Source organism: Bombina bombina, chromosome 8 (assembly GCF_027579735.1).
Source record: "Bombina bombina isolate aBomBom1 chromosome 8, aBomBom1.pri, whole genome shotgun sequence".
In the NCBI taxonomy this organism is placed as follows: Eukaryota; Metazoa; Chordata; class Amphibia; order Anura; family Bombinatoridae; genus Bombina; species Bombina bombina.
The window spans coordinates 82,463,125-82,490,116 of NC_069506.1; the positions used below are offsets into that span (position 1 = coordinate 82,463,125).

Below are 26,992 nucleotides of genomic sequence, written 5' to 3' on the forward strand. Positions count from 1 at the left end.
ACGTTTGAACCCCTTCATTCCATTGATATAAAATTGTTATCTTGGAAAGTTCTGTTTTTAATGGCTATTTCCTCGGCTCGAAGAGTCTCTGAGTTATCAGCCTTACATTGTGATTCTCCTTATCTGATTTTTCACTCAGACAAGGTTGTTCTGCGTACTAAACCTGGGTTCTTACCTAAGGTAGTCACTAACAGGAATATCAATCAAGAGATTGTTGTTCCATCCTTGTGTCCAAATCCTTCTTCAAAGAAGGAACGTCTTCTACACAATCTAGATGTAGTTCGTGCCCTCAAGTTCTACTTGCAGGCAACTAAAGATTTTCGCCAAACTTCTTCCCTGTTTGTCGTTTATTCTGGACAGAGGAGAGGTCAAAAAGCTTCCGCTACCTCTCTCTCTTTTTGGCTTCGTAGCATAATACGCTTAGCCTATGAGACTGCTGGACAGCAGCCTCCTGAAAGAATTACAGCTCACTCCACTAGAGCTGTGGCTTCCACTTGGGCTTTTAAGAATGAGGCCTCTGTTGAACAGATTTGCAAGGCTGCAACTTGGTCTTCGCTTCATACTTTTTCCAAATTTTACAAATTTGATACTTTTGCTTCTTCGGAGGCTATTTTTGGGAGAAAGGTTCTTCAGGCAGTGGTTCCTTCTGTATAATGAGCCTGCTTATCCCTCCCGTCATCCGTGTACTTTTGCTTTGGTATTGGTATCCCAGAAGTAATGATGACCCGTGGACTGATCACACATAACAGAAGAAAACATAATTTATGCTTACCTGATAAATTCCTTTCTTCTGTTGTGTGATCAGTCCACGGCCCGCCCTGTTTTAAGGCAGGTAAATATCTTTTAAATTATACTCCAGTCACCACTTCACCCTTGGTTACTCCTTTCTCGTTGATTCTTGGTCGAATGACTGGGACTGACGTAGAGGGGAGGAGCTATATGCAGCTCTGCTGGGTGAATCCTCTTGCATTTCCTGTTGGGGAGGAGTTATATCCCAGAAGTAATGATGACCCGTGGACTGATCACACAACAGAAGAAAGGAATTTATCAGGTAAGCATAAATTATGTTTTTACCTTACCAGCCCTTAAAAGGGCCTTTTGCGGGGCATGCCCCAAAGTAAACATCTCTTTTGCATTTAAAAAAAACATACAATACCCCCCAACATTACAACCCACCACCCACATACCCTTAATCTAACCCAAACCCCCCTCAAAAAACCTAACACTAAGCCCCTGAAGATCTCCCTACCTTATCTTCACCACGCCGGGTATCACCGATCCATCCAGAAGAGGGTCCGAAGTCTTCATCCTATCCGGCAAGAAGAGGTCCAGAAGAGGGTCTGGATCAGCCAATCGGATTGAACTTGAATCTGATTGGCTGATTCAATCAGCCAATCAGATTTTTCCTACCTTAATTCCGATTGGCTGATAGAATCCTATCAGCCAATCGGAATTCGAGGGACGCCATCTTGGATGATGTCCCTTAAAGGAACCTTCATTCGTCGGGAGTCGCCGGAAGAAGAGGATGGATCCGCGTCGGCTGCTTCAAGATGGTCCCGCTCCACGCCGGATGGATGAAGATAGAAGACGCCGCCTGGATGAACATGTCTACCGGTCTGGATGTCTTCTTCTTGCCGGATAGGATGAAAACTTCGGACCCTCTTCTGGACCTCTTCTTGCCGGATAGGATGAAGACTTCGGACCCTCTTCTGGACGGATCGGTGATACCCGGCGTGGTGAAGATAAGGTAGGGAGATCTTCAGGGGCTTAGTGTTAGGTTTTTTAAGGGGGGTTTGGGTTAGATTAGGGGTATGTGGGTGGTGGGTTGTAATGTTGGGGGGGGGTATTGTATGTTTTTTTTAAATGCAAAAGAGCTGTTTACTTTGGGGCATGCCCCGCAAAAGGCCCTTTTAAGGGCTGGTAAGGTAAAACAGCTGTTAACTTTTTATTTTAGAATAAGGTAGAGCATTTTTTTTATTTTGGGGGCTTTGTTATTTTTTTAGGGGGCTTAGAGTAGGTGTAATTAGTTTAAAATTCTTGTAATCTTTTTTTATTTTTTGAAATTTAGTGTTTGTTTTTTTTGTAATTTAGTTTAGTTGATTTAATTGTAGGTAATTGTAGGTAGTTTATTTAATTAATTTATTGATAGTGTAGTGTTAGGTTTAATTGTAACTTAGGTTAGGATTTATTTTACAGGTAATTTTGTAATTATTTTAACTAGGTAGCTATTAAATAGTAAATAACTATTTAATAGCTATTGTACCTAGTTAAAATAAATACAAAGTTGCCTGTAATATAAATATAAATGCTAAAATAGCTACAATATAATTATTTGTTATATTGTAGCTATATTAGGGTTTATTTTACAGGTAAGTATTTAGCTTTAAATAGGATTAATTTATTTAATAGCTAAGATTAGCAACGCTGGTATTTAGAGTTGAAGTGGCGGTAAATTATGCTCTACGCTCCCTTTTTGGAGCCTAACGCAGCCCTTCAGAGAACTCTAAATACCAGCGTTGTTTAAAAGGTGCGGGGGAAAAAAAGGCAGCGTTAGCTACGCGGGTCGTTACTGACAAAACTCTAAATCTAGCCGTATGACAATAAAACAGCTTGTTTCACACTAATACATTTTGAAAGAATCGATCAAAATTAAAAGGAACAGGAAACCTCTGTTTAATTTTGACTTTCCTATCCCTTTTAGATTTAAATGGACACGAAACACAAAATTTTTCTTTCATATTTCAGATAGATTATACATTTTTAAACAACTTTCCAATTTACTTCTGTTAACAAATTTTCCTCATTCTCTTGGTATCTTTTATTGAAGAAGAAGAAGCAATGCACTCCTGGGAGCTAGCTGAACATATTTGCAAGCCGATGAAAATGGGCATACAAGTTCAGCCACCAATCAGCAGATAGCTCCAGCCTCCAAGCACCCAAAATTAGCTAAATATTTTTTTGAACAAATGATACCAAGAGAATGAAGCACATTAGATAACAGAAGTAAATTGGAACGTTATTTAAAATTGTATTCTCTATCTGAATCATGAAAGAAAAAAATTGGGTTTCATGTCCCTTTAAATTAACGTGTTAAATGCTGTCTTTTCCAAATTCATTTTACTTTTGGAGAACTTGCTAAAGTTTTTTCTTCATTTCTTTTTAATTAAAATGTTATAGGTTATGTATAAACCTGCATTGACTATGCTGTACAAAGCAATTGGTGTGTTTAATGAACCTTGTTTTTTGCTGCAGGGCTGCATTGTCTCATAGTGGGAGCCCTGAGGTTGTTCCAGAAGGAGACAAAAACTTCCTTGACGATACACACAATGTGAGCCAGTGGCACGAAGTTCTCCCAGGACAGGAAATACCTTTTGAATTTGAAACCAGGGAGAAACTAAGACACCGGTAACTAATTATTATTACAATGTAGCTGAAGGGATAATAAACAGTGAATACTCGCTAGACATAACAAAGTATTCAAATGAAAGATTAGCCTTAGAACAATATGTAGATGTATTTATATCATTATATTAGTTGTTTAAATATTGACAATATAAGTGCAAAAGGTTTAGTTAATATAAAGTACTCTAGATTCTATAGCGCAATGGGTGCCGCCATGTTTGAACTAGTTTTCTATTTATCTCTGTCTTCTGCTAAAAACAGTTTGGGAAAGATGATATAAACCAGGCAATAAAATAGAGTTTGTGTAAACCGGCTGTGTGGAAACCCACATAAGATTGTTTGTATTAGCATATTTTACTGCCTGTTTTATATCTGTTTCTAATTGTTTGCAGCAGAATAGTGAGATACTGTTAAAACTTAAAGTGATTGTCAATTCTAGTGTTTGTGAAACACTAGGATTTACCATTGGAACAAATAAAGGGGACTTTCAGTTATGAAGTATAAAATACTTCATGCTGAAAGCTCCTTTATTTGTTTTAAGCGTTCGCTGCAGTGAGCTGCTCAGGCAGCCCATGGCAGAACGCTGTTTTGCTAAGAGGTGACGTTTCCACCTCTTAGCAAATAGCTGTGCGGGTAATACGGTGCCAAGCCAGATTTTCCACACGGCTATTGGCTAAGAGGTGAAAACACACAGTTTTTTTATATTTACAGCTTTTGAGTTACCAGCTCCGACTGAGCATGTGCTAGAATACACAGAATATACGTATATGCATTTGTGATTGGCTGATGGCTGTCACATGATACAGGAGGGTGGAAATAGACATAACTGAAATTTGTCAGAAAAAAATCTACTACTCATTTGAAGTTCAGACTAAGTTCTATTGCATTGTCTTTTTATCATGCATTTGTTGATTATGCAAAGCTACCATATTTACTGGTCCTTTAAATAAAAAACAATTTTCCAGTTAAATTTCCTTAAAGTGGACAAAAATAAATAATTAAAATATATTGCTAACATTTTTTAACTAAACATAATCAAGCATCTTATATTACAATCGCATACTGTTTAATATCTCTAACTTAAAGCAGTAGGAGTAATTTGTTAATCATTTATACATACATTTCATTTTTATATATTTGTTTAAACAAGAATTTAAGTTTTACTTGAATCAAAAATAGCTGAAAATACAACTGAAGTCACAAAGTATGTATTTAACATTTGTCAATCACTTGATTCGTATTAGGTTTCCCTAGGAATACTTTTTATAAAGAAAATACAATTCTTTAAAATGTATATTTCAAATTGGTTTAAGTGAATTGCTTTGATTTTGCAGACATACTCATGATTTGAGGATACATCAGCTGCAAGTGCGCATCAGTGGTTGGGAACAAATTAGCCCAGTATCTGTGGATAAAGTTGGAATCTTTTTTCGCTATGCAGCCCCTGACAAAAACAACTCTTCATCTTCAGTAAGCACTATTTGTTGATACGTGTTGTTCTTCGGTAAAATTAATTTATGTACATTTGTAATTAATGTTAAAATTAAAGCTTTATGATTACTTTAAATGTGTAATTCATGTAAAGCTTAGAGCTTTAATTGCATATTTATTTGAACTTTAATTTTTGTGATTGCTTTAAAGGAACAGTCTAGTCAGAATTAACGTTCATGATTCAGATAGGATATGTAACTTTAAACAACTTTCCAATTTACTAGGTAGGCTCATATATATTTGAAGGACCACTAAATACAGTATAATTGCATAATTAACAAGTGCATAATAAAAAAGACAATGCAATAACACTTACTCTGAATTTCACAAAATCAGTAGATTTTTCTTTTACAAAGATATGACGAGTCCACGGATTTCTTTCATGTAATTGGCAAGAGTCCATGAGCTAGTGACGTATGGGATATACATTCCTACCAGGAGGGGCAAAGTTTCCTAAACCTTAAAATGCCTATAAATACACCCCTCACCACACCCACAATTCAGTTTTACAAACCTTTTCACTTGATTGCGTCATTTTTGACGTATGTGTGTTGCGGACGTTTTTTGGCGGCAAAAAATATGGGCGTCATTCTTGGCGCCAAAATATGTGGGCGTTATACTTGGCGCCAAAAATGTGGGCGTCATACTTGGCGCCAGTTTTTTTCACATTATTTCAGTCTCACTTTTTAGTTGCTTCTGGTTTCTAGAGGCTTGTTTTGTTTTGCATTTTTTCCCATTCCTGAAACTGCCATTTAAGGAATTTGATAATTTTGCTTTATATGTTGTTTTTTCTATTACATATTGCAAGATGTCACTACCTGACCCTGGATCAGAATCTACTTCTGGAAAGACCCTGCCTGATGTCGGTTCTACCAAAGCTAAGTGCATTTGTTGTAAACTTTTGGTAACTGTTCCTCCGGCTGTAGTTTGTGTTAGTTGTCATGATAAACTATCAAACGCAGATAATATTTCCATTAGTAATAGTCCATTACCTGTTGTTGTTCCTTCAACATCTAATGTTCAGGATGTGCCTGTTAATGTAAAAGAATTTGTTTCTAATTCTATTCGGAAAGCTCTGTCTGTTATTCCTCCTTCTAGTAAACGTAAGAGGTCTTTTAAAACTTCTCATATTTCAGATGAATTTTTAAATGACCGCCATCATTCTTATGATATCATTCTTATCTATTTCTGATGAGGATCTATCTGGTTCAGAAGCAGTGACGTGCTGTCATAGGAGGCAGGGGAGGCAGCGCCTCCCCTGTCCTATGTGTGTAATTACACTCACTTTATTTATAATGTTAAAAATAAAAAATATATATATTTTTTATTTTTATATATAAAAATTTTTTAGGTAACCAAGGTACCCCCCTCCCCCCCCCACCTCTGCCGCCTGCCACCCGCCAGCTAGAGAATGTGCCACCCAGTGGCACTTAAGTCTCTGTCTGCAGCCCATACCGTATCCTATAGAGGCTGCTCTCTAAGCAGCTGCCGGAGTGTGATGTCAGAGCTCAGCTCACTGCTCCATGTCTAAGTGCTGCTAGAGACTGCGCCACCCAGTGGCACTTAAGTCTCTTTGCAGCCCATACAGATCCTATTAGAGGCTGCTCTCTAAGCAGCTGCCTGAGTGTGACGTGGGTGTCAGAGGCTCAGAGCTCACTGCTATTGGAGGCTTGCTCCAGTAGGACTGGCGGGAATCAAGGACAAGAAGAGAGAAGAGACCGGAGAAGACAGAAGAGCTGAGTGCTGAGCCTGACAGTGCTGAGATCAGTGAGATGGACCTGCCCTGGATAACGGTAAGTAAAGTATTTTATTGCCCTGTTTGTGAGCCAGGCAGCCTACAGGTCTACAATGACAATCTAGAGAGAGTAAGTTACACTATGGTACTGTACTGTATTTTCTCAACTTTTTTTTTTCAACTTTTTTTTTTTTTCTTGCGACCCCCCCTCCCCCCCCGCGGGCCCCCCTCACCCCCCCGCAGCCCCCCCGCGGCCCCCCCTCGACCCCCGCGGCCCCCCCTCGACCCCCGCGCCCCCCCCACTGGTACATGACAGTTTTAAATCAGAGCATTGCCTTGGTAACCTGGGACAGCACTCTGATTTCACACTGTCATTTCCTGCTGAGAGGGAAAGAAGCTGCCTGTGTGTGTGTAATGCAGTTGCCCGGTGCCATAGTGTGAAGTGCTCAGTCAGACAGTGTCACCATGTCTAGCAGAGCTGCAGATTAAAGGTATGTGCACTGCTCAATTTGCTTGGTAATGGTACACCACTGCTGACTTCAGAACCTCCATTTCATCCCCTGTGTCTCCCCCACCCCTCCTCCCCTGTGTCTCCCCCCCATCCCCCCTCCCCTGGGTCTCCCCCCCACCCCCCCTCCCCTGGGTCTCCCCCCCACCCCCCCTCCACCCCCCCTCCCCTGGGTCTCCCTCCCACCCCCCTCCCCTGTGTCTCTCCCCCCCTCCCCTGTGTCTCTCCCCCCTCCCCTATGTCTCTCCCCCCCTCCCCTATGTCTCCCCCTGTATGTTTCTCTCCCCTCTGTCTCTCTCTCTCCCCTCTGTCTCTCTCTCTCTCCCCTCTGTCTGTCTCTCTCTCTCCCCTCTCTCTCTCTCCCCCCTCTCTCTCTCTCCCCTCTGTCTCTCTCTCTCTCTCCCCTCTGTCTCTCTCTCTCTCCCCCCTCTGTCTCTCTTTCTCTCCCCCCTCTCTCTCCCCTCTGTCTCTCTCTCTCTCTCTCCCCCTCTGTCTCTCTCCCCTCTGTCTCTCTCTCTCCCCTATGTCTCTCTCTCTCCCCCATGTCTCTCTCTCTCCCCCATGTCTCTCTCTCTCCCCTCTGTCTCTCTCTCTCCCCTCTGTCTCTCTCTCTCCCCTCTGTCTATCTCTCTCCCCTCTGTCTCTCTCTCTCCCCTCTGTCTCTCCCTTTCTCCCTCCTCCTCTGTCTCTCCCTTTCTCCCTACCCCTCTGTCTCTCCCTTTCTCCCTCCCCCTCTGTCTCTCCCTTTCTCCCTCCCCCTCTGTCTCTCTCCCCTCTGTCTGTCTCTCTCTCCCCTCTGTGTCTCTCTTTCTCTCTCTCCCCCTCTGTCTCTCTCCCCTCTGTCTCTCTCTCCCCACAGTCTCTCTCTTCTCTCTCTCCCCTCTGTCTCTCTCTTTCTCTCTCTCCCCCTCTGTCTCTCTCTCCCCCTCTGTCTCTCTCTCCCCCTCTGTCTCTCTCTCCCCTCTCTCTTCTCTCTCTCCCCTCTGTCTCTCTCTCTCTCCCCCTCTCTTCTCTCTCTCCCCTCTGTCTCTCTCTCTCTCCCCCTCTGTCTGTCTGTCTGTCTCTCTCTCCCCTCTGTGTCTCTCTTTCTCCCTCTACCTCTCTCTTCTCTCTCTCTCCCCTCTGTCTCTCTATCCCTTCCCCTCTGTCTCTCTATCCCTCCCCCTCTGTCTCTCTCTCTCTCTCTCACCGCATCTCTCTCTCCCCCTCTGTCTCTCTATCACTCCTCCTCTGTCTCTCTCTCTCCTCTCTCTCTCTCTCTCTCTCTCTCCCTTCTGTCTCTCCCTTTCTCCATCCCCCTCTGTCTCTCTCTCCCCCTCTCTCTCTCCCTTCTGTCTCTCCCTTTCTCCATCCCCCTCTGTCTCTCTCTCTCTCTCCCATCTGTCTCTCTCTCTCCCCTCTCTCTCTCCTCTGTCTCTCTCTCCCCCTCTGTCTCTTTATCCCTCCCCCTCTGTCTCTCTCTCTCTCTCTCTCCCCCCCCCCCCTCTCTCTCTCTCTCTCTCTCCCCCTCTCTCTCTCTCTCTCTCCCCTCTCTCTCTCTCCCTTCTGTCTCTCCCTTTCTCCATCCCCCTCTGTCTCTCTCCCCCATCTGTCTCTCTCTCTCCCCTCTCTCTCTCCCTTCTGTCTCTCCCTTTCTCCATCCCCCTCTGTCTCTTTCTCCCATCTGTCTCTCTCTCTTTCTCTCCCTCTGTCTCTCTCTTTCTCCCTCCCCCTGTCTCTCCCTTTCTCCCTCCCCCTGTCTCTCCCTTTCTCCCTCCCCCTGTCTCTCCCTCCCCCTGTCTCTCCCTTTCTCCCTCCCCCTCCTTCTCTCCCTTTCTCCCTCCCCCTCTTTCTCTCTCCCTCCCCTCTGTCTGTCTCTCTCTCTCCCCTCTGTGACTCTTTTTCTCTCTCTCCCCCTCTGTCTCTCTTTCCCCTCTGTCTCTCTCTTCTCTCTCTCTCTTTCTCCCCTCTGTCTCTCTCTCTCCCCTCTGTCCCTCTCTTTCTCCCTCTCCCCCTCTGCACTGCTCTGTCCTCCTCTCTCCCCTCTCTCTCTCTCTCTCTCTCTCTCTCCCTCTCTCTCTCCCCCTGTCTCTCTCTCTCTCTCTCTCTCTCTCTCTCTCCCCCCCCTGTCTCTCTCTCTCTCTCTCTCTCTCTCTCTCTCTCTCTCCCTGTCTCTCTCTCTCTCTCCCCCTGTCTCTCTATCTCTCCCCCTCTGTCTTTCTCTCTCTCTATCTCTCCCCCCCTGTCTCTCTCTCTCCCCTCTGTCTCTCTATCCCTCTCTCTCTCTCCCCCTCTCTCTCCTCTCTGTCTCTCTCTCTCTCCTCTGTCTCTCTCTCTCTCCCCTCTGTCTCTCTCTCTCCCCTCTGTCTCTCTCTCTCTCCCCTCTGTCTCTCTCTCCTCTGTCTCTCTCCTCTGTCTCTCTCCTCTGTCTCTCTCTCCTCTGTCTCTCTCTCCCTCCCCCTCTGTATCTCCCTTTCTCCCTCCCCCTCTGTCTCTCCCTTTCTCCCTCCCCCTCTGTCTCTCTCTCCTCTGTGTATCTTTCTCTCTCCCCCTCTGTGTCTCTCTCTCTTCTCTATCTCTTTTTCTGTGTGTGTCTCTCTCTCTCTCTCTATCCATCTCTCTCTCCCTGTCTCTCCAACCCCCTCTGTCTCTATCCTTATGTGTCTCATTCTCCCCCATGGTCTCTTTGTCTTTCTCTCTACCCTCTGTCTCTCTTTGTCTCTCTCTCTCTCCTCTGTCTCTTTGTCTCTCTCTCCCCCTCTGTCTCTCTGTCTATCTCTCTCTCCCTGTCTCTCCCACCCGTTATTACTACTTTCCTTCATTCTCTTGATATCCTTTGATGAAAATCATATCTAAATATGCTCAGTAGCTGCTGATAGGTGGCTGCACAATAGATACCTCATGTGATTGGCTCACCCATGTACATTGCTATTTCTTCAACAAAGGATATCTAAAGAATGAAGGCATATCCTAGCCAGTGCCTCACCTGCCTCTGACCTCACTGCACGTCACTGTTCAGAAGATTCTGCCTCAGATATTGACACTGATAAATCTTCATATTTGTTTAAGATGGAGTTTATTCGTTCTTTACTTAAAGAAGTGTTGATTGCATTAGATATGGTGGAGTCTAGTCCTCTTGATATTAAAACTAATAAGCGTTTAAATTCAGTTTTTAAACCTCATGTAGTTATTCCAGAAGTTTTTCCAGTTCCTGATGCTATTTCAGAAGTAATTTCTAGGGAATGGAATAGTCTGGGTACTTCATTTACTCCTTCTCCAAGGTTTAAGAAATTGTACCCTTTGCCATCTGATAGATTAGAGTTTTGGGAAAAAATCCCCAAAGTTGATGGGGCTATCTCTACTCTTGCTAAACGTACTACTTTTCCTACGGCAGATAGTACTTCTTTTAAGGATCCTTTAGATTGGAAGCTTGAATCCTTTCTAAGGAAGGCTTATTTATGTTCAGGTAATCTTCTTAGACCTGCTATTTCTTTGGCTGATGTTGCTGCAGCTCCCACTTTCTGATTGGAGGCTTTAGCGCAACAAGTGTCAGACCATAATGCTTATAGCATTGTTAAACTTCTTCAACATGCTAATAACTTTGTTTGTGATGCCATTTTCGATATCATTAGAATTGATGTCAGGTATATGTCTTTAGCTATTTTAGCTAGAAGAGCTTTATGGCTTAAGTCTTGGAATGCAGATATGACTTCTAAGTCAACGTTGCTTTCTCTTTCTTTCCAAGGTAATAAATTATTTGGTTCTCAGTTAGATTCAATAATTTCAACTGTTACTGGGGGGAAGGGAGCCTTTTTGCCTCAGGACAAAAAATCTAAAGGTAAATATAGGGCTGCTAATCGTTTTCGTTCCTTTCGTCAGAATAAGGAACAAAAGCCTGACCCTTCCCCTAAAGGAACAGTTTTCGTTTGGAAACCTTCTCCAGTCTGGAATAAATCCAAGCCTTTTAGAAAGTCAAAACCAGCTCCAAAATCTGCATGAAGGTGCGACCCTCATTCCAGCACAGCTGGTAGGGGGCAGGTTACGATTTTTCAAAGATGTTTGGATCAATTTGATTCAAAGTCTTTGGATTCAGAACATTGTTTCACAAGGGTACAGAATAGGTTTCAAGGTAAGACCGCCTTTGAGAAGATTTTTTCTCTCACGCATTCCAGTAAACCCAGTAAAGGCTCAGGCGTTTCTGAAATGTGTTTCAGACCTAAAGGCTGGGGTAATTGTGCCAGTTCCAGTTCTGGAACGGGGTCTGGGGTTTTACTCAAATCTGTTCATTGTACCAAAGAAGGAGAATTCCTTCAGACCAGTTCTGGATCTAAAAATATTGAATCGTTATGTAAGGATACCAACATTCAAAATGGTGACTATAAGGACTATTCTGCCTTTTGTTCAGCAAGGGCATTATATGTCTACAATAGACTTACAGGATGCATATCTTCATATTCCTATCCATCCAGATCACTATCAGTTTCTGAGATTCTCTTTTCTAGACAAGCATTACCAGTTTGTTGCTCTTCTGTTTGGCCTAGCAACAGCTCCAAGGATCTTTTCAAAGCTTCTCGGTGCCCTTCTTTCTCTCTGTAATCAGAGAACAGGGTATTGCAGTATTTCCTTATTTGGACGATATCTTGGTACTTGCTCAGTCTTTACATTCTGCAGAATCTCATACGAATCAACTTGTGTTGTTTCTTCAAAGACATGGTTGGAGGATCAATTTACCAAAGAGTTCCTTGATTCCTCAGACAAGGGTAACCTTTTTGGGTTTCCAAATAGATTCAGTGTCCATGACTTTGTCTCTAACAGAAAAGAGACATCTGAAATTAGTTTCAGCTTGTCGAAACCTTCAGTCTCTATCATTCCCTTCGGTAGCTTTGTGCATGGAAATTCTAGGTCTCATGACTGCTGCATCGGACGCGATGCCTTTTGCTCGTTTTCACATGAGACCTCTCCAGCTTTGTATGCTGAACCAATGGTGCAGGGATTATACAAAGATATCACAATTAATATCCTTAAATCCCAATGTTCGATTTTCTCTGACTTGGTGGTTGGATCACCATCGTTTAATTCAAGGGGCCTCTTTTGTTCGTCCAACCTGGACTGTTATCTCAACAGATGCAAGTCTTTCAGGTTGGGGAGCTGTATGGGGATCTCTGACAGCGCAGGGGGTTTGGGAATCTCAGGAGGCGGGATTACCAATCAACATTTTGGAACTCCGTGCGATTTTCAGAGCTCTTCAGTTCTGGCCTCTTCTGAAGAGAGAATCGTTTATTTGTTTTCAGACAGACAATGTCACAACCGTGGCATATGTCAATCATCAAGGGGGGACTCACAGTCCTCAGGCTATGAAAGAAGTATCTCGGATACTTGTATGGGCGGAATCCAGCTCCTGTCTAATTTCTGCGGTTCACATCCCTGGTATAGACAATTGGGAAGCGGATTATCTCAGTCGCCAGACGTTACATCCGGGCGAATGGTCTCTTCACCCAGAGGTATTTCTTCAGATTGTTCAAATCTGGGGACTTCCAGAAATAGATCTGATGGCCTCTCATCTAAACAAGAAACTTCCCAGGTATCTGTCCAGATCCAGGGATCCTCAGGCGGAAGCGGTGGACGCGTTGTCACTTCCTTGGAATTATCAACCTGCTTATATTTTTCCGCCTCTAGTTCTTCTTCCAAAAGTGGTTTCCAAAATCCTAATGGAGCGTTCGTTTGTACTGCTGGTGGCTCCAGCATGGCCACACAGGTTTTGGTATGCGGATCTCGTTCGGATGGCCAGTTGCCAACCTTGGACACTTCCGTTAAGGCCAGACCTTCTATCTCAAGGCCCATTTTTCCATCAGGATCTCAAATCATTAAATTTGAAGGTATGGAGATTGAACGCTTAATACTTAGTCATAGAGGTTTCTCTGATTCAGTGATTAATACTATGTTACAGGCTCGTAAATCTGTGTCTAGAAAGATCTATTACCGAGTTTGGAAGACTTACATTTCTTGGTGTTCTTCACATAAATTCTCTTGGCATTCTTTTAGAGTTCCTAGGATTTTACAGTTTCTTCAGGACGGTTTGGAAAAAGGTTTGTCTGCAAGTTCCTTGTAAGGACAAATCTCTGCTCTTTCGGTACTTTTTCACAGAAAGATTGCTAATCATCCTGATATTCATTGTTTTGTACAGGCTTTGGTTCATATTAAGCCTGTCATTAAGTCAATTTCTCCTCCTTGGAGTCTTAATTTGGTTCTGAGGGCTTTACAGGCTCCTCCGTTTGAACCTATGCATTCTCTGGATATTAAATTACTTTCTTGGAAAGTTTTATTCCTTTTGGCCATCTCTTCTGCTAGAAGAGTTTCTTTGATTCATCATGCTTATGTGGAGTCGGGTAAATCCCCGCCTCAAAGGATTACGGCTCATTCTACTAGGTCAGTTTCTACTTCCTGGGCTTTTAAGAATGAAGCTTCTGTTGATCAGATTTGCAAATCAGCAACTTGGTCTTCTTTGCATACTTTTACTAAATTCTACCATTTTGATTTTTTTTTCTTCTTCTGAAGCAGTTTTTGGTAGAAAAGTACTTCAGGCAGCTGTTTCAGTTTGATTCTTCTGCTTATAATTTCAGTTTTTTTAATTTTAAGATTAAAACTTTTTGATTTGGGTTATGGATTATTTTTTCAGCAGAATTGGCTGTCTTTATTTAATCCCTCCCTCTCTAGTGACTCTTGCGTGCAAGTTCCACATCTTGGGTATCTGCTATCCCATACGTCACTAGCTCATGGACTCTTGCCAATTACATGAAAGAAAACATAATTTATGTAAGAACTTACCTGATAAATTGATTTCTTTCATATTGGCAAGAGTCCATGAGGCCCACCCTTTTTGTGGTGGTTATAATTTTTTTGTATAAAGCACAATTATTCCAATTCCTTGTTTGATGCTTTCGCTCCTTTCTTATCACCCCACTTCTTGGCTATTCGTTAAACTGAATTGTGGGTGTGGTGAGGGGTGTATTTATAGGCATTTTGAGGTTTGGGAAACTTTGCCCCTCCTGGTAGGAATGTATATCCCATACGTCACTAGCTCATGGACTCTTGCCAATATGAAAGAAATGAATTTATCAGGTAAGTTCTTACATAAATTATGTTTTCATCCTTACTTGTGGGATATTAACCTCCTGCTAAGAGGAAGTGGCAAAGCACCACAGCAGAGCTGTATATATAGCCCCTCCCTTCCCCTCCACCCCCAGTCATTCTCTTTGCCTGTGTTATACTAGGAAGAGGTAAAGTGAGGTGTTAGTTTTAGTTTCTTCAATCAAGAAGTTTTTTATTTTTTAAATGGTACCGGTGTGTACTATTTTCCTCAGGGGGATATGGAAGAAGTTTTCTGCCCTGAGGTTGATGATCTTAGCAGACATAACTAAGATCCACGTTGGTTCCCACCGAGTGCTGAAGATAGTGTAAGAGAAATCTTCAGAGTGGAGAACAGCTGCATGCTTTAAGCATTGAGGTATGTTCAGTCTTTTTTTCTGAGGAGACCTGTTATATCAGAATGGCTGACATTTTATCCTTTGCTAAAAGAGGGGGTTAAAGTAGACCTGTTTTTTTTTTTTTTATTAAAAAAAAGGGTGTTACTTTAAATCCTTAACATTTTTCATTTTGTCATATTGGGTGTTTGTAAGGTACACTGGGAGAGGCAGCTCGTTATCTTTATTGTGTTTTATGACAAGGGCTGCAGCATTACAGCTGTTTCTAGGGGGGCCACATGGTGTTTTTTTCCTAACCGCTTCCTATGCAGTGTTACGGATTAGTTTGTTGATCGTCCTTGATGGGCGGGGCCTATTTTCGCGCGCTCTGACGCGCAGTATATTCTGACTCAGAAGGCATCAGGCATGAGCTCCGGTTAGGCCTAAACTTATGCTCTGATTACCGGATCGTGGTAGAATCGTTTTTCCAGTACTTTAAGGGCAGGTAGGCGCCACAGCAGAGCTGTGGCGAAGTGCAGGGGTCATTTTGTCAAACAAATTGTTTTTTTCTACTATAAATGTCCTGTAAGGTTAATTTTGCCTATTGCTCTTAGGTGCAATAATTTTTGGGCACATTATACATGTGTTTCTAATCGGATTTCGTTATTTAGCTTTTTTAAGCAGTTTTGGAAAAATTGTACACTTTTTTATTTTTTAAAGGCGCAGTACATTTTTTGAAAAAATTGTTGAAAGTGTTTAACAACCTTTAAAATTATTGTTAGTCTGTTCAACATGTCTGACATTGAGGATACTAATTGTTCTATGTGTTTAGAAGCCATTGTGGAATCCCCACTTACGTTGTGTAGCTCTTGTACTGAAAGGGCCTTACAATGTAAGAAGCATATTTTAAGTAAAGAAAGTGTGCCTAAGGATGATTCTCAGTATGAAGAGAATCAGGATGTGCCATCCAATTCTCCCCAAGTGTCACAATCTTTAACACCCACACAAGCAACGCCAAGTACTTCTAGTGCGTCTAATACTTTTACTCTGCAGGAAATGGCTGCAATTATGTCAATTACTCTCACATAGTTATTATCCAAATTACCAGTGTTACAGGGTAAACGCAGTAGGTCAGGTATTAATGTAAATACTGAATCCTCTGATGCTTTATTAGCTATTTCCGATGTACCCTCACAGTGTTCTGAGTTGGGGGTTAGGGAATTGCTGTCTTCAGACCCAGGAAACTTTCAGACCCAGGAAATATGTTACCTCAGACAGATTCGGATGTTGTGTCTTTTAAATTTAAGCTTGAACACCTACGTCTGTTACTTAGGGAGGTTTTAGCGACTATGGATGATTGTGACCCTATTGTGATACCACCAGAGAAATTGTGTAAGATGGACAAATATCTAGAGGTGCCTACTTACACTGATGTTTTTCCGGTTCCTAAAAGAATCTCGGAAATTGTTAAAAAGGAATGGGATAGACCAGGTATATTGTTCTCTCCTCCTCCTACTTTTAAGAAAATGTTTCCCATATCAGGCACCATTCGGGACTTGTGGCAAACGGTCCCTAAGGTGGAGGGTGCTATTTCTACTCTGGCTAAGCGTACAACTATACCTATTGAGGATAGTTGTGCTTTCAAAGACCCTATGGATAAAAAAATTAGAGGGTCTTCTAAAGAAATTATTTATTCATCAAGGTTTCCTTTTACAACCTACGGCTTCCATTGTTCCAGTAACTACTGCAGCATCTTTTTGGTTTGAGGCTCTAGAAGAGTCTCTGAAGATTGAGACTCCATTAGATGATATTCTGGATAGAATTAAGGCTCTCAAGCTAGCTAATTCCTTTATTACTGATGCTGCTTTTCAAATTGCTAAATTAGCAGCAAAAAAATGCAGGTTTTGCCATTTTGGCGCGTAGAGCGTTATGGCTCAAATCTTGGTCTGCTGATGTGTCCTCAAAATCTAAGCTTTTGGCTATTCCTTTTAAGGGTAAGACCTTATTCAGGCCTGAATTGAAGGAGATCATTTCTGACATTACTGGAGGTAAAGGCCATGCCCTACCTCAGGATAAGTCGGATAAAATGAGGGGTAAGCAGAATAATTTCTTTCATGTAATTAGCAAGAGTCCATGAGCTAGTGACGTATGGGATATACATTCCTACCAGGAGGGGCAAAGTTTCCCAAACCTCAAAATGCCTATAAATACACCCCTCACCACACCCACAATTCAGTTTTACAAACTTTGCCTCCTATGGAGGTGGTGAAGTAAGTTTGTGCTAGATTCTACGTTGATATGCGCTCCGCAGCAGGTTGGAGCCCGGTTTTCCTCTCAGCGTGCAGTGAATGTCAGAGAGATGTGAGGAGAGTATTGCCTATTTGAATTCAATGATCTCCTTCTACGGGGTCTATTTCATAGGTTATCGGTCGTAGAGATTCATCTCTTACCTCCCTTTTCAGATCGACGATATACTCTTATATATACCATTACCTCTACTGATTCTCGTTTCAGTACTGGTTTGGCTTTCTACTACATGTAGATGAGTGTCCTGGGGTAAGTAAGTCTTATTTTCTGTGACACTCTAAGCTATGGTTAGGCACTTTTATATAAAGTTCTAAATATATATGTTCAAACATTTATTTGCCTTGACTCAGGATGTTCAACGTTCCTTATTGCAGACAGTCAGTTTCATATTTGGGATAATGCATATGAATAAATCACTTTTTTTCTTACCTTAAAATTTGACTTTTTTCCCTGTGGGCTCGCGGGGGCTGAAAATGCTTCATTTTATTGCGTCATTCTTGGCGCGGACTTTTTTGGCGCAAAAAATTATTTTCTGTTTCCGGCGTCATACGTGTCGCCGGAAGTTGCGTCATTTTTTTACGGTTTTTTTGCGCCAAAAGTGTCGGCGTTCCGGATGTGGCGTAATTTTTGGCGCCAAAAGCATTTAGGCGCCAAATAATGTGGGCGTCTTTTTTTGGCGCTAAAAAATATGGGCGTCATTTTTGTCTCCACATTATTTAAGTCTCATTATTTATTGCTTCTGGTTGCTAGAAGCTTGTTCACTGGCATTTTTTCCCATTCCTGAAACTGTCATTTAAGGAATTTGATCAATTTTGCTTTATATGTTGTTTTCTCTTGTTAAGTGTAGTCAGTCCACGGGTCATCCATTACTTATGGGATTATATCTCTCCCCAACAGGAAGTTGCAAGAGGATCACCCAAGCAGAGCTGCTATATAGCTCCTCCCCTCACATGTCATATCCAGTCATTCTCTTGCAAGTCTCAACAAAGGAGGTTGTGAGAGGAGACAGGAGTTTTTTTACTTAATTCTTCAATCAAAAGTTTGTTATTTTAAAATGGCACCGGAGTGTGCTGTTTTTTCTCTCAGGCAGTATTTAGAAGAAGAAGATCTGCCTGCGTTTTCTATGATCTTAGCAGACGTAACTAAGATCCACTGGCTGTTCTCGCGCATTCTGAGGAGGGGTAACTTCAGAAAGGGGAATAGCATGCGGGGTCCTCCGCAAATGAGGTATGTGCAGTATAATATTTTCTAGGAATGGAATTGACTAAGGAAACACTGCCGTTACCCATATGATGTAAGTACAGCCTTTAATGCAGTAGTAGCGACTGGTATCAGGCTGTTAAATGTATGCGCAGTTGAGTTATTTTCTAGGGACTAGAATTTGACTGAGAAAATACTGTTAATACTGAAATAAATGTATAAGCCTTAACTGCAGTAGAAGCGACTGGTAGCAGGCTTAGTGATAACTTTACATAACACTGGAAAAGTTGTTTTTAAAACGTTTACTGGCATGTTATTCGTTTTGTGAGGTACTTTGGTGATAAATCTTTTTGGGCATGATTTTTTTCCACATGGCTAACGTTTATTTCTGCATAGAAACCGTTGTAACAGGTCTCCCACTGTTGTAATATGAGTGGGAGGGGCCTTTTTTATCGCCTTGTTGCGCAGATAAAATTCTAGCACAGTCTTCCTGCCTTTTCCTCCTTGATCCAGGACGTCTCCAGAGAGCTCAGGGGTCTTCAAAATTCAATTTTGAGGGAGGTAATCAGTCACAGCAGACCTGTGACAGTGTGTTTGACTGTGATAAAAACGTTAAATCTAAAATTGATTATCCGGTTGTGGGTATTGAGGGGTTAATCATCCGTTTGCTAGTGGGTGCAATCCTCTGCTAAATTCATACATTTATTGTTAAAATTGTTGGCTATAACTGAATTAGTTCATTGTTATTTCAACTGTGACAGTTTTTTTGTGTTTTTAAAAGCGCTGCTGCGTTTTTTCATATTGCTTGTAAATTCACTGACAGTTTTTTTCCAAGCTTGCTAGCCTTCATTGCTAGTCTGTTAAACATGTCTGATACAGATGAATCTACTTGTTCATTATGTTTAAAAGCCAATGTGGAGCCCAATAGAAATTTGTGTACCAATTGTATTGATGTTACTTTAAATAAAAGTCAGTCTTTACCGGTAAAGAAATTATCACCAGACATCGAGGGGGAAGTTATGCCGTCTAACTCTCCTCACGTGTCAGTACCTTCGCCTCCCGCTCAGGAGGTGCGTGAGATTATGGCGCCAAGTACATCAAGGCCCTTACAAATCACTTTGCATGATATGGCTAATGTTATGAAAGAAGTATTATCTAATTTGCCTGAGTTAAGAGGCAAGCGTGATAGCTCTGGGTTTAGGACAGAGCGCGCCATGTCCGATACTGCGTCACAATTTGCAGAACATGAGGACGGAGAGCTTCATTCTGTGGGTGACGGATCTGATCCGGGGAGACCGGATTCAGAAATTTCAAATTTTAAATTTAAGCTTGAGAACCTCCGTGTATTGCTAGGGGAGGTGTTAGCGGCTCTGAATGATTGCGACACGGTGGCAATCCCAGAGAAATTATGTAGGCTGGATAAATACTATGCGGTACCGGTGTGTACTGACGTTTTTCCTATACCTAAAAGGCTTACAGAGATTATTAGCAAGGAGTGGGATAGACCCGGTGTGCGTTTTTCCCCTCCTCCGATATTTAGAAAAATGTTCCCAATAGACGCCACCACACGAGACTTATGGCAGACGGTCCCTAAGGTGGAGGGAGCAGTTTCTACTTTAGCCAAGCGTACCACTATCCCGGTGGAGGATAGTTGTGCTTTCTCAGATCCAATGGATAAAAAATTAGAAGGTTACCTTAAGAAAATGTTTGTTCAACAAGGTTTTATATTAAAGCCCCTTGCATGCATTGCGCCCGTCACTGCTGCGGCGGCATTCTGGTTTGAGTCTCTGGAAGAGGCTATTCGCACAGCTCCATTGGATGAGATTATGAACAAGCTTAAAGCCCTTAAGCTAGCTAATGCATTTGTTTCGGATGCCGTGGTGCATTTAACCAAACTAACGGCTAAGAACTCCGGATTCGCCATCCAGGCGCGCAGAGCGCTATGGCTTAAATCCTGGTCAGCAGATGTAACTTCTAAATCTAAATTGCTTAATATTCCTTTCAAAGGGCAAACCTTATTCGGGCCCGGCTTGAAAGAAATTATTGCTGACATTACTGGAGGTAAGGGTCACTCCCTTCCTCAGGACAGGGCCAAATCAAAGGCCAAACAGTCTAATTTTCGTGCCTTTCGTAATTTTAAGGCAGGAGCAGCATCAACTTCCTCCGCCCCAAAACAGGAAGGGACTGCTACTCGTTACAGACAGGGTTGGAAAGGCAACCAGTCTTGGAACAAGGGCAAGCAGGCCAGAAAACCTGCTGCTGCCCCTAAGACAGCATGAAGTAAGGGCCCCCTGTCCGGAAACGGATCTAGTGGGGGGCAGACTTTCTCTCTTTGCCCAAGCTTGGGAAAGAGATGTCCAGGATCCCTGGGCGTTGGAGATCATATCTCAGGGATATCTTCTGGACTTCAAAGCTTCTCCTCCACAAGGGAGATTTCATCTTTCAAGGTTATCAGCAAACCAAATAAAGAAAGAGGCGTTTCTACGCTGTGTACAAGACCTCTTATTAATAGGGGTGATCCACCCAGTTCCGCGGTCGGAACAAGGGCAAGGATTTTATTCAAATCTGTTTGTGGTTCCCAAGAAAGAGGGATCCTTCAGACCAATCTTGGACTTAAAGATCCTAAACAAGTTCCTAAGAGTTCCATCATTCAAAATGGAAACTATTCGAACCATCCTACCCATGATCCAAGAGGGTCAGTACATGACCACAGTGGACTTAAAGGATGCCTACCTTCACATACCGATTCACAAGGATCATTATCGGTATCTAAGATTTGCCTTCCTAGACAGGCATTACCAGTTTGTAGCTCTTCCCTTCGGGTTAGCTACGGCCCCAAGAATCTTTACAAAGGTTCTGGGCTCACTTCTGGCGGTACTAAGACCGCGAGGCATAGCGGTGGCTCCGTACCTAGACGACATTCTGATACAAGCGTCAAGTTTTCAAACTGCCAAGTCTCATACAGAGATAGTTCTGGCTTTTCTGAGGTCACATGGGTGGAAGGTGAACGTGGAAAAGAGTTCTCTATTACCACTCACAAGGGTTCCCTTCTTAGGGACTCTTATAGATTCTGTAGAGATGAAAATTTACCTGACGGAGGCCAGGTTATCAAAACTTCTAAATGCTTGCCGTGCCCTTCATTCCATTCCACACCCGTCAGTAGCCCAGTGCATGGAAGTAATCGGCTTAATGGTAGCAGCAATGGACATAGTACCATTTGCGCGCCTGCATCTCAGACCGCTGCAATTATGCATGCTCAGTCAGTGGAATGGGGATTACTCAGATTTGTCCCCTCTAATAAATCTGGATCAAGAGACCAGGGATTCTCTTCTCTGGTGGCTTTCTCGACTCCATCTGTCCAAAGGGATGACCTTTCGCAGGCCAGATTGGACGATTGTAACAACAGATGCCAGCCTTCTAGGTTGGGGCGCAGTCTGGAACTCCCTGAAGGCTCAGGGATCGTGGACTCAGGAGGAGAAACTCCTCCCAATAAATATTCTGGAATTAAGAGCGATATTCAATGCTCTTCTAGCTTGGCCTCAGTTGGCAACACTGAGGTTCATCAGATTTCAGTCGGACAATATCACGACTGTGGCTTACATCAACCATCAAGGGGGAACCAGGAGTTCCCTAGCGATGTTGGAAGTATCAAAGATAATTCGCTGGGCAGAGTCCAACTCTTGCCACCTGTCGGCGATCTATATCCCAGGCGTGGAGAACTGGGAGGCGGACTTCCTAAGTCGTCAGACTTTTCATCCGGGGGAGTGGGAACTTCATCCGGAGGTCTTTGCTCAACTAATTCATCGTTGGGGCAAACCGGAACTGGATCTCATGGCTTCTCGACAGAATGCCAAACTTCCTTGCTACGGATCCAGGTCCAGGGACCCGGGAGCGGCGCTGATAGATGCTCTAGCAGCCCCTTGGGGTTTCAACATGGCTTATGTGTTTCCACCATTTCCGCTGCTTCCTCGGCTGATTGCCAAGATCAAACAGGAGAGAGCATCGGTGATTCTGATAGCACCTGCGTGGCCACGCAGGACCTGGTATGCAGATCTAGTGGGCATGTCATCCTGTCCACCATGGTCTCTACCTCTGAGACAGGACCTTCTAATTCAGGGTCCTTTCAACCATCCAGATCTAATTTCTCTGAGGCTGACTGCATGGAGATTGAACGCTTGATTCTATCAAAGCGTGGCTTCTCGGAGTCAGTTATTGATACCTTAATACAGGCTCGGAAACCTGTTACCAGAAAAATTTACCATAAAATATGGCGTAAATACTTATATTGGTGTGAATCCAAGAGTTACTCATGGAGTAAAGTTAGGATTCCTAGGATTTTTTCCTTTCTACAAGAGGGTTTAGAAAAGGGTTTATCTGCTAGTTCATTAAAGGGACAGATTTCTGCTCTGTCTATTCTGTTACACAAACGTCTGGCAGATGTTCCAGACGTTCAGGCTTTTTGTCAGGCTTTGGCTAGGATTAAGCCTGTGTTTAAGACTGTTGCTCCGCCGTGGAGCTTAAACTTAGTTTTTAAAGTTCTTCAAGGTGTTCCGTTTGAACTCCTCCATTCCATTGATATTAAGCTGTTATCTTGGAAAGTTCTGTTTTTGATGGCTATTTCTTCGGCTCGAAGAGTCTCTGAGTTATCTGCCCTACACTCTGATTCTCCTTATCTGATTTTCCATTCAGACAAGGTAGTTCTGCGTACTAAACCTGAGTTTTTACCTAAGGTGGTTTCTAACAGGAATATCAATCAAGAGATTGTTGTTCCATCATTATGTCCTAACCCTTCTTCAAAGAAGGAACGACTTTTGTATAATCTGGACGTAGTCCGTGCCCTGAAGTTCTATTTACAGGCAACTAAAGATTTTCGTCAAACTTCTTCCCTGTTTGTCGTTTACTCGGGACAGAGGAGAGGTCAAAAGGCTTCGGCTACCTCTCTCTCCTTTTGGCTTCGTAGCATAATACGTTTAGCCTATGAGACTGCTGGATAGCAGCCTCCTGAAAGAATTACAGCTCATTCCACTAGAGCTGTGGCTTCCACCTGGGCCTTTAAAAATGAGGCCTCTGTTGAACAGATTTGCAAGGCTGCAACTTGGTCTTCACTTCACACTTTTTCAAAATTTTACCAATTTGACACTTTTGCTTCTTCGGAGGCTATTTTTGGGAGAAAGGTGCTTCAGGCAGTGGTTCCTTCCGTTTAAAGTTCCTGCCTTGTCCCTCCCATCATCCGTGTACTTTAGCTTTGGTATTGGTATCCCATAAGTAATGGATGACCCGTGGACTGACTACACTTAACAAGAGAAAACATAATTTATGCTTACCTGATAAATTTATTTCTCTTGTAGTGTAGTCAGTCCACGGCCCGCCCTGTCTTTTAAGGCAGACCTAAATTTTAATTAAATTCCAGTCACCACTGCACCCTATGGTTTCTCCTTTCTCGTCTTGTTTCGGTCGAATGACTGGATATGACATGTGAGGGGAGGAGCTATATAGCAGCTCTGCTTGGGTGATCCTCTTGCAACTTCCTGTTGGGGAGAGATATAATCCCATAAGTAATGGATGACCCGTGGACTGACTACACTACAAGAGAAATAAATTTATCAGGTAAGCATAAATTATGTTTTTTCTATTACATATTGCAAGATGTCCCAGATTGACCCTGAGTCAGAAGATACTTCTGGAAAGTCGCTGCCTGGTGCTGGATCTACCAAAGTTAAGTGTATCTGCTGTAAACTTGTGGTATCTGTTCCTCCAGCTGTTGTTTGTAATGAATGTCATGACAAACTTGTTAATGCAGATAATATTTCCTTTAGTAATGTTACATTACCTGTTGCTGTTCCATCAACATCTAATACTCAGAGTGTTCCTGTTAACATAAGAGATTTTGTTTCTAAATCCATTAAGAAGGCTATGTCTGTTATTCCTCCTTCTAGTAAACGTAAAAGGTATTTTAAAACTTCTCATTTTTCAGATTAATTTTTAAATGAACATCATCATTCTGATTCTGATAATGATTCCTCTGGTTCAGAGGATTCTGTTTCAGAGATTGATGCTGATAAATCTTCATTTCTCCAACATAGGTGTGTCCGGTCCACGGCGTCATCCTTACTTGTGGGATATTCTCTTCCCCAACAGGAAATGGCAAAGAGCCCAGCAAAGCTGGTCACATGATCCCTCCTAGGCTCCGCCTACCCCAGTCATTCTCTTTGCCGTTGTACAGGCAACATCTCCACGGAGATGGCTTAGAGTTTTTTAGTGTTTAACTGTAGTTTTTATTATTCAATCAAGAATTTGTTATTTTAAAATAGTGCTGGTATGTACTATTTACTCAGAAACAGAAAAGAGATGAAGATTTCTGTTTGTATGAGGAAAATGATTTTAGCAACCGTTACTAAAATCCATGGCTGTTCCACACAGGACTGTTGAGAGGAATTAACTTCAGTTGGGGGAACAGTGAGCAGTCTTTTGCTGCTTGAGGTATGACACATTCTAACAAGACGATGTAATGCTGGAAGCTGTCATTTTCCCTATGGGATCCGGTAAGCCATTTTTATTCACACAGTAAATAAGGGCTTCACAAGGGCTTATTAAGACTGTAGACATTTTCTGGGCTAAATCGATCATATTTACACATATTTAGCCTTGAGGAATCATTTAATCTGGGTATTTTTTGTAAAATAATATCGGCAGGCACTGTTTTAGACACTTTATTCTATTGGGGCTTTCCCTAATCATAGTCAGAGCCTCATTTTCGCGCCGGTATGGCGCACTTGTTTTTGAGAACAGCATGACATGCAGCTGCATGTGTGTGGAGCTCTGATACATAGAAAAGTCTTTTTGAAGGCATTATTTGGTATCGTATTCCCCTTTGGGCTTGGTTGGGTCTCAGCAAAGCAGATTCCAGGGACTGTAAAGGGGTTAAATATAAAAACGGCTCTGGTTCCGTTATTTTAAGGGTTAAAGCTTCCAAATTTGGTGTGCAATACTTTTAAGGCTTTAAGACACTGTGGTGAAATTTTGGTGAATTTTGAACAATTCCTTCATACTTTTTCGCAATTGCAGTAATAAAGTGTGTTCAGTTTAAAATTTAAAGTGACAGTAACGGTTTTATTTTAAAACGTTTTTTGTGCTTTGTTATCAAGTTTATGCCTGTTTAACATGTCTGAACTACCAGATAGATTGTGTTCTGACTGTGGGGAAGCCAAGGTTCCTTTTCATTTAAATAGATGTGATTTATGTCATAATAAATTTAGTAAAAATGATGCCCAAGATGATTCCTCAAGTGAGGGGAGTAAGCATGGTACTGCATCATCCCCTCCTTCGTCTACACCAGTTTTGCCCATACAGGAGGCCCCTAGTACATCTAGCGCGCCAATACTCCTTACTATGCAACAATTAACGGCTGTAATGGATAATTCTATCAAGAACATTTTAGCCAATATGCCCACTTATCAGCGAAAGCGCGACTGCTCTGTTTTAGAAAATACTGAAGAGCATGAGGCCGCTGATGATATTGTTTCTGAAGGGCCCCTACACCAGTCTGAGGGGGCCAGGGAGGTTTTGTCTGAGGGAGAAATTTCAGATTCAGGAAAAATTTCTCAACAAGCTGAACCTGATGTGATTACTTTTAAATTTAAGTTGGAACATCTCCGCGCTCTGCTTAAGGAGGTGTTATCCAATTTGGATGATTGTGATTATCTGGTCATTCCAGAAACACTATGTAAAATGGACAAGTTCCTAGAGGCCCCGGGGCCCCCCGAAGCTTTTCCTATACTCAAGCGGGTGGCGTACATTGTTAATAAAGAATGGGACAGGCCCGGTGTACCTTTCGTACCTCCCCCCATATTTAAAAAATTGTTTCCTATAGTCGACCCTAGAAAGGACTTATGGCAGACAGTCCCCAAGGTCGAGGGGGCGGTTTCTACTCTAAACAAGCGCTCCACTATACCCATAGAAGATAGTTGTGCTTTCCAAGATCCTATGGATAAAAAATTAGAAGGTTTGCTAAAAAAGATGTTTGTTCAGCAAGGTTACCTTCTACAACCAATTGCATGCATTGTCCCTGTCACTACAGCCGCGTGTTTCTGGTTCGATGAGCTAGAAAAGGCGATTATTAGTAATTCTTCTTCTTATGAGGAGATTATGGACAGAATTCGTGCTCTTAAATTGGCTAATTCTTTCACCCTAGACGCCACCTTGCAATTGGCTAGGTTAGCGGCGAAAAATTCTGGGTTTGCTATTGTGGCGCGCAGAGCGCTTTGGTTAAAATCTTGGTCAGCGGATGCGTCTTCCAAGAACAAATTGTTTGACATTCCTTTCAAGGGGAAAACACTGTTTGGCCCTGACTTGAAAGAGATTATCTCTGATATCACTGGGGGCAAGGGCCACGCCCTTCCTCAGAATAGGTCTTTCAAGGCCAAAAATAAACCTAATTTTCGTCCCTTTCGCAGAAACGGACCAGCCCCAAGTGCTACGTCCTCTAAGCAGGAGGGTAATACTTCTCAAGCCAATCCAGCCTGGAGACCAATGCAAGGCTGGAACAAAGGAAAGCAGGCCAAGAAACCTGCCACTGCTCCCAAGACAGCATGAGATGCGGGCCCCCGATCCGGGACCGGATTTGGTGGGGGGCAGACTCTCTCTCTTCACTCAGGCTTGGGCAAGAGATGTTCTGGATCCTTGGGCGCTAGAAATAGTCTCCCAAGGTTATCTTCTGGAAGTGATTCATCCTGTTCCATTAAAAGAACGAGGGATGGGGTTCTACTCCAATCTGTTCGTAGTTCCCAAAACAGAGGGAACGTTCAGACCAATCTTAGATCTCAAGATCCTAAACAAGTTTCTCAAGGTTCCATCGTCCAAAATGGAAACCATTCGAACTATCCTTCCATCCAGGAAGGTCAATTCTTGACC

The 26,992-nt window shown here is 42.6% G+C and overlaps 1 protein-coding gene across 3 annotated transcripts in view; it reads left to right on the forward strand.

The window, feature by feature from the left end:
• The window catches only part of VPS13D (vacuolar protein sorting 13 homolog D), a 1,255,097-nt gene that overhangs the window by 505,027 nt on the left and 723,078 nt on the right, over positions 1-26,992 (forward strand). For all 3 annotated transcript variants that reach the window (XM_053690423.1, XM_053690422.1, XM_053690424.1), the window contains 2 exons: positions 3,253-3,405; positions 4,737-4,872. In XM_053690423.1, the coding sequence (XP_053546398.1) occupies positions 3,253-3,405; positions 4,737-4,872 (289 nt within the window). The remainder of the gene's footprint in view (positions 1-3,252; positions 3,406-4,736; positions 4,873-26,992) is intronic.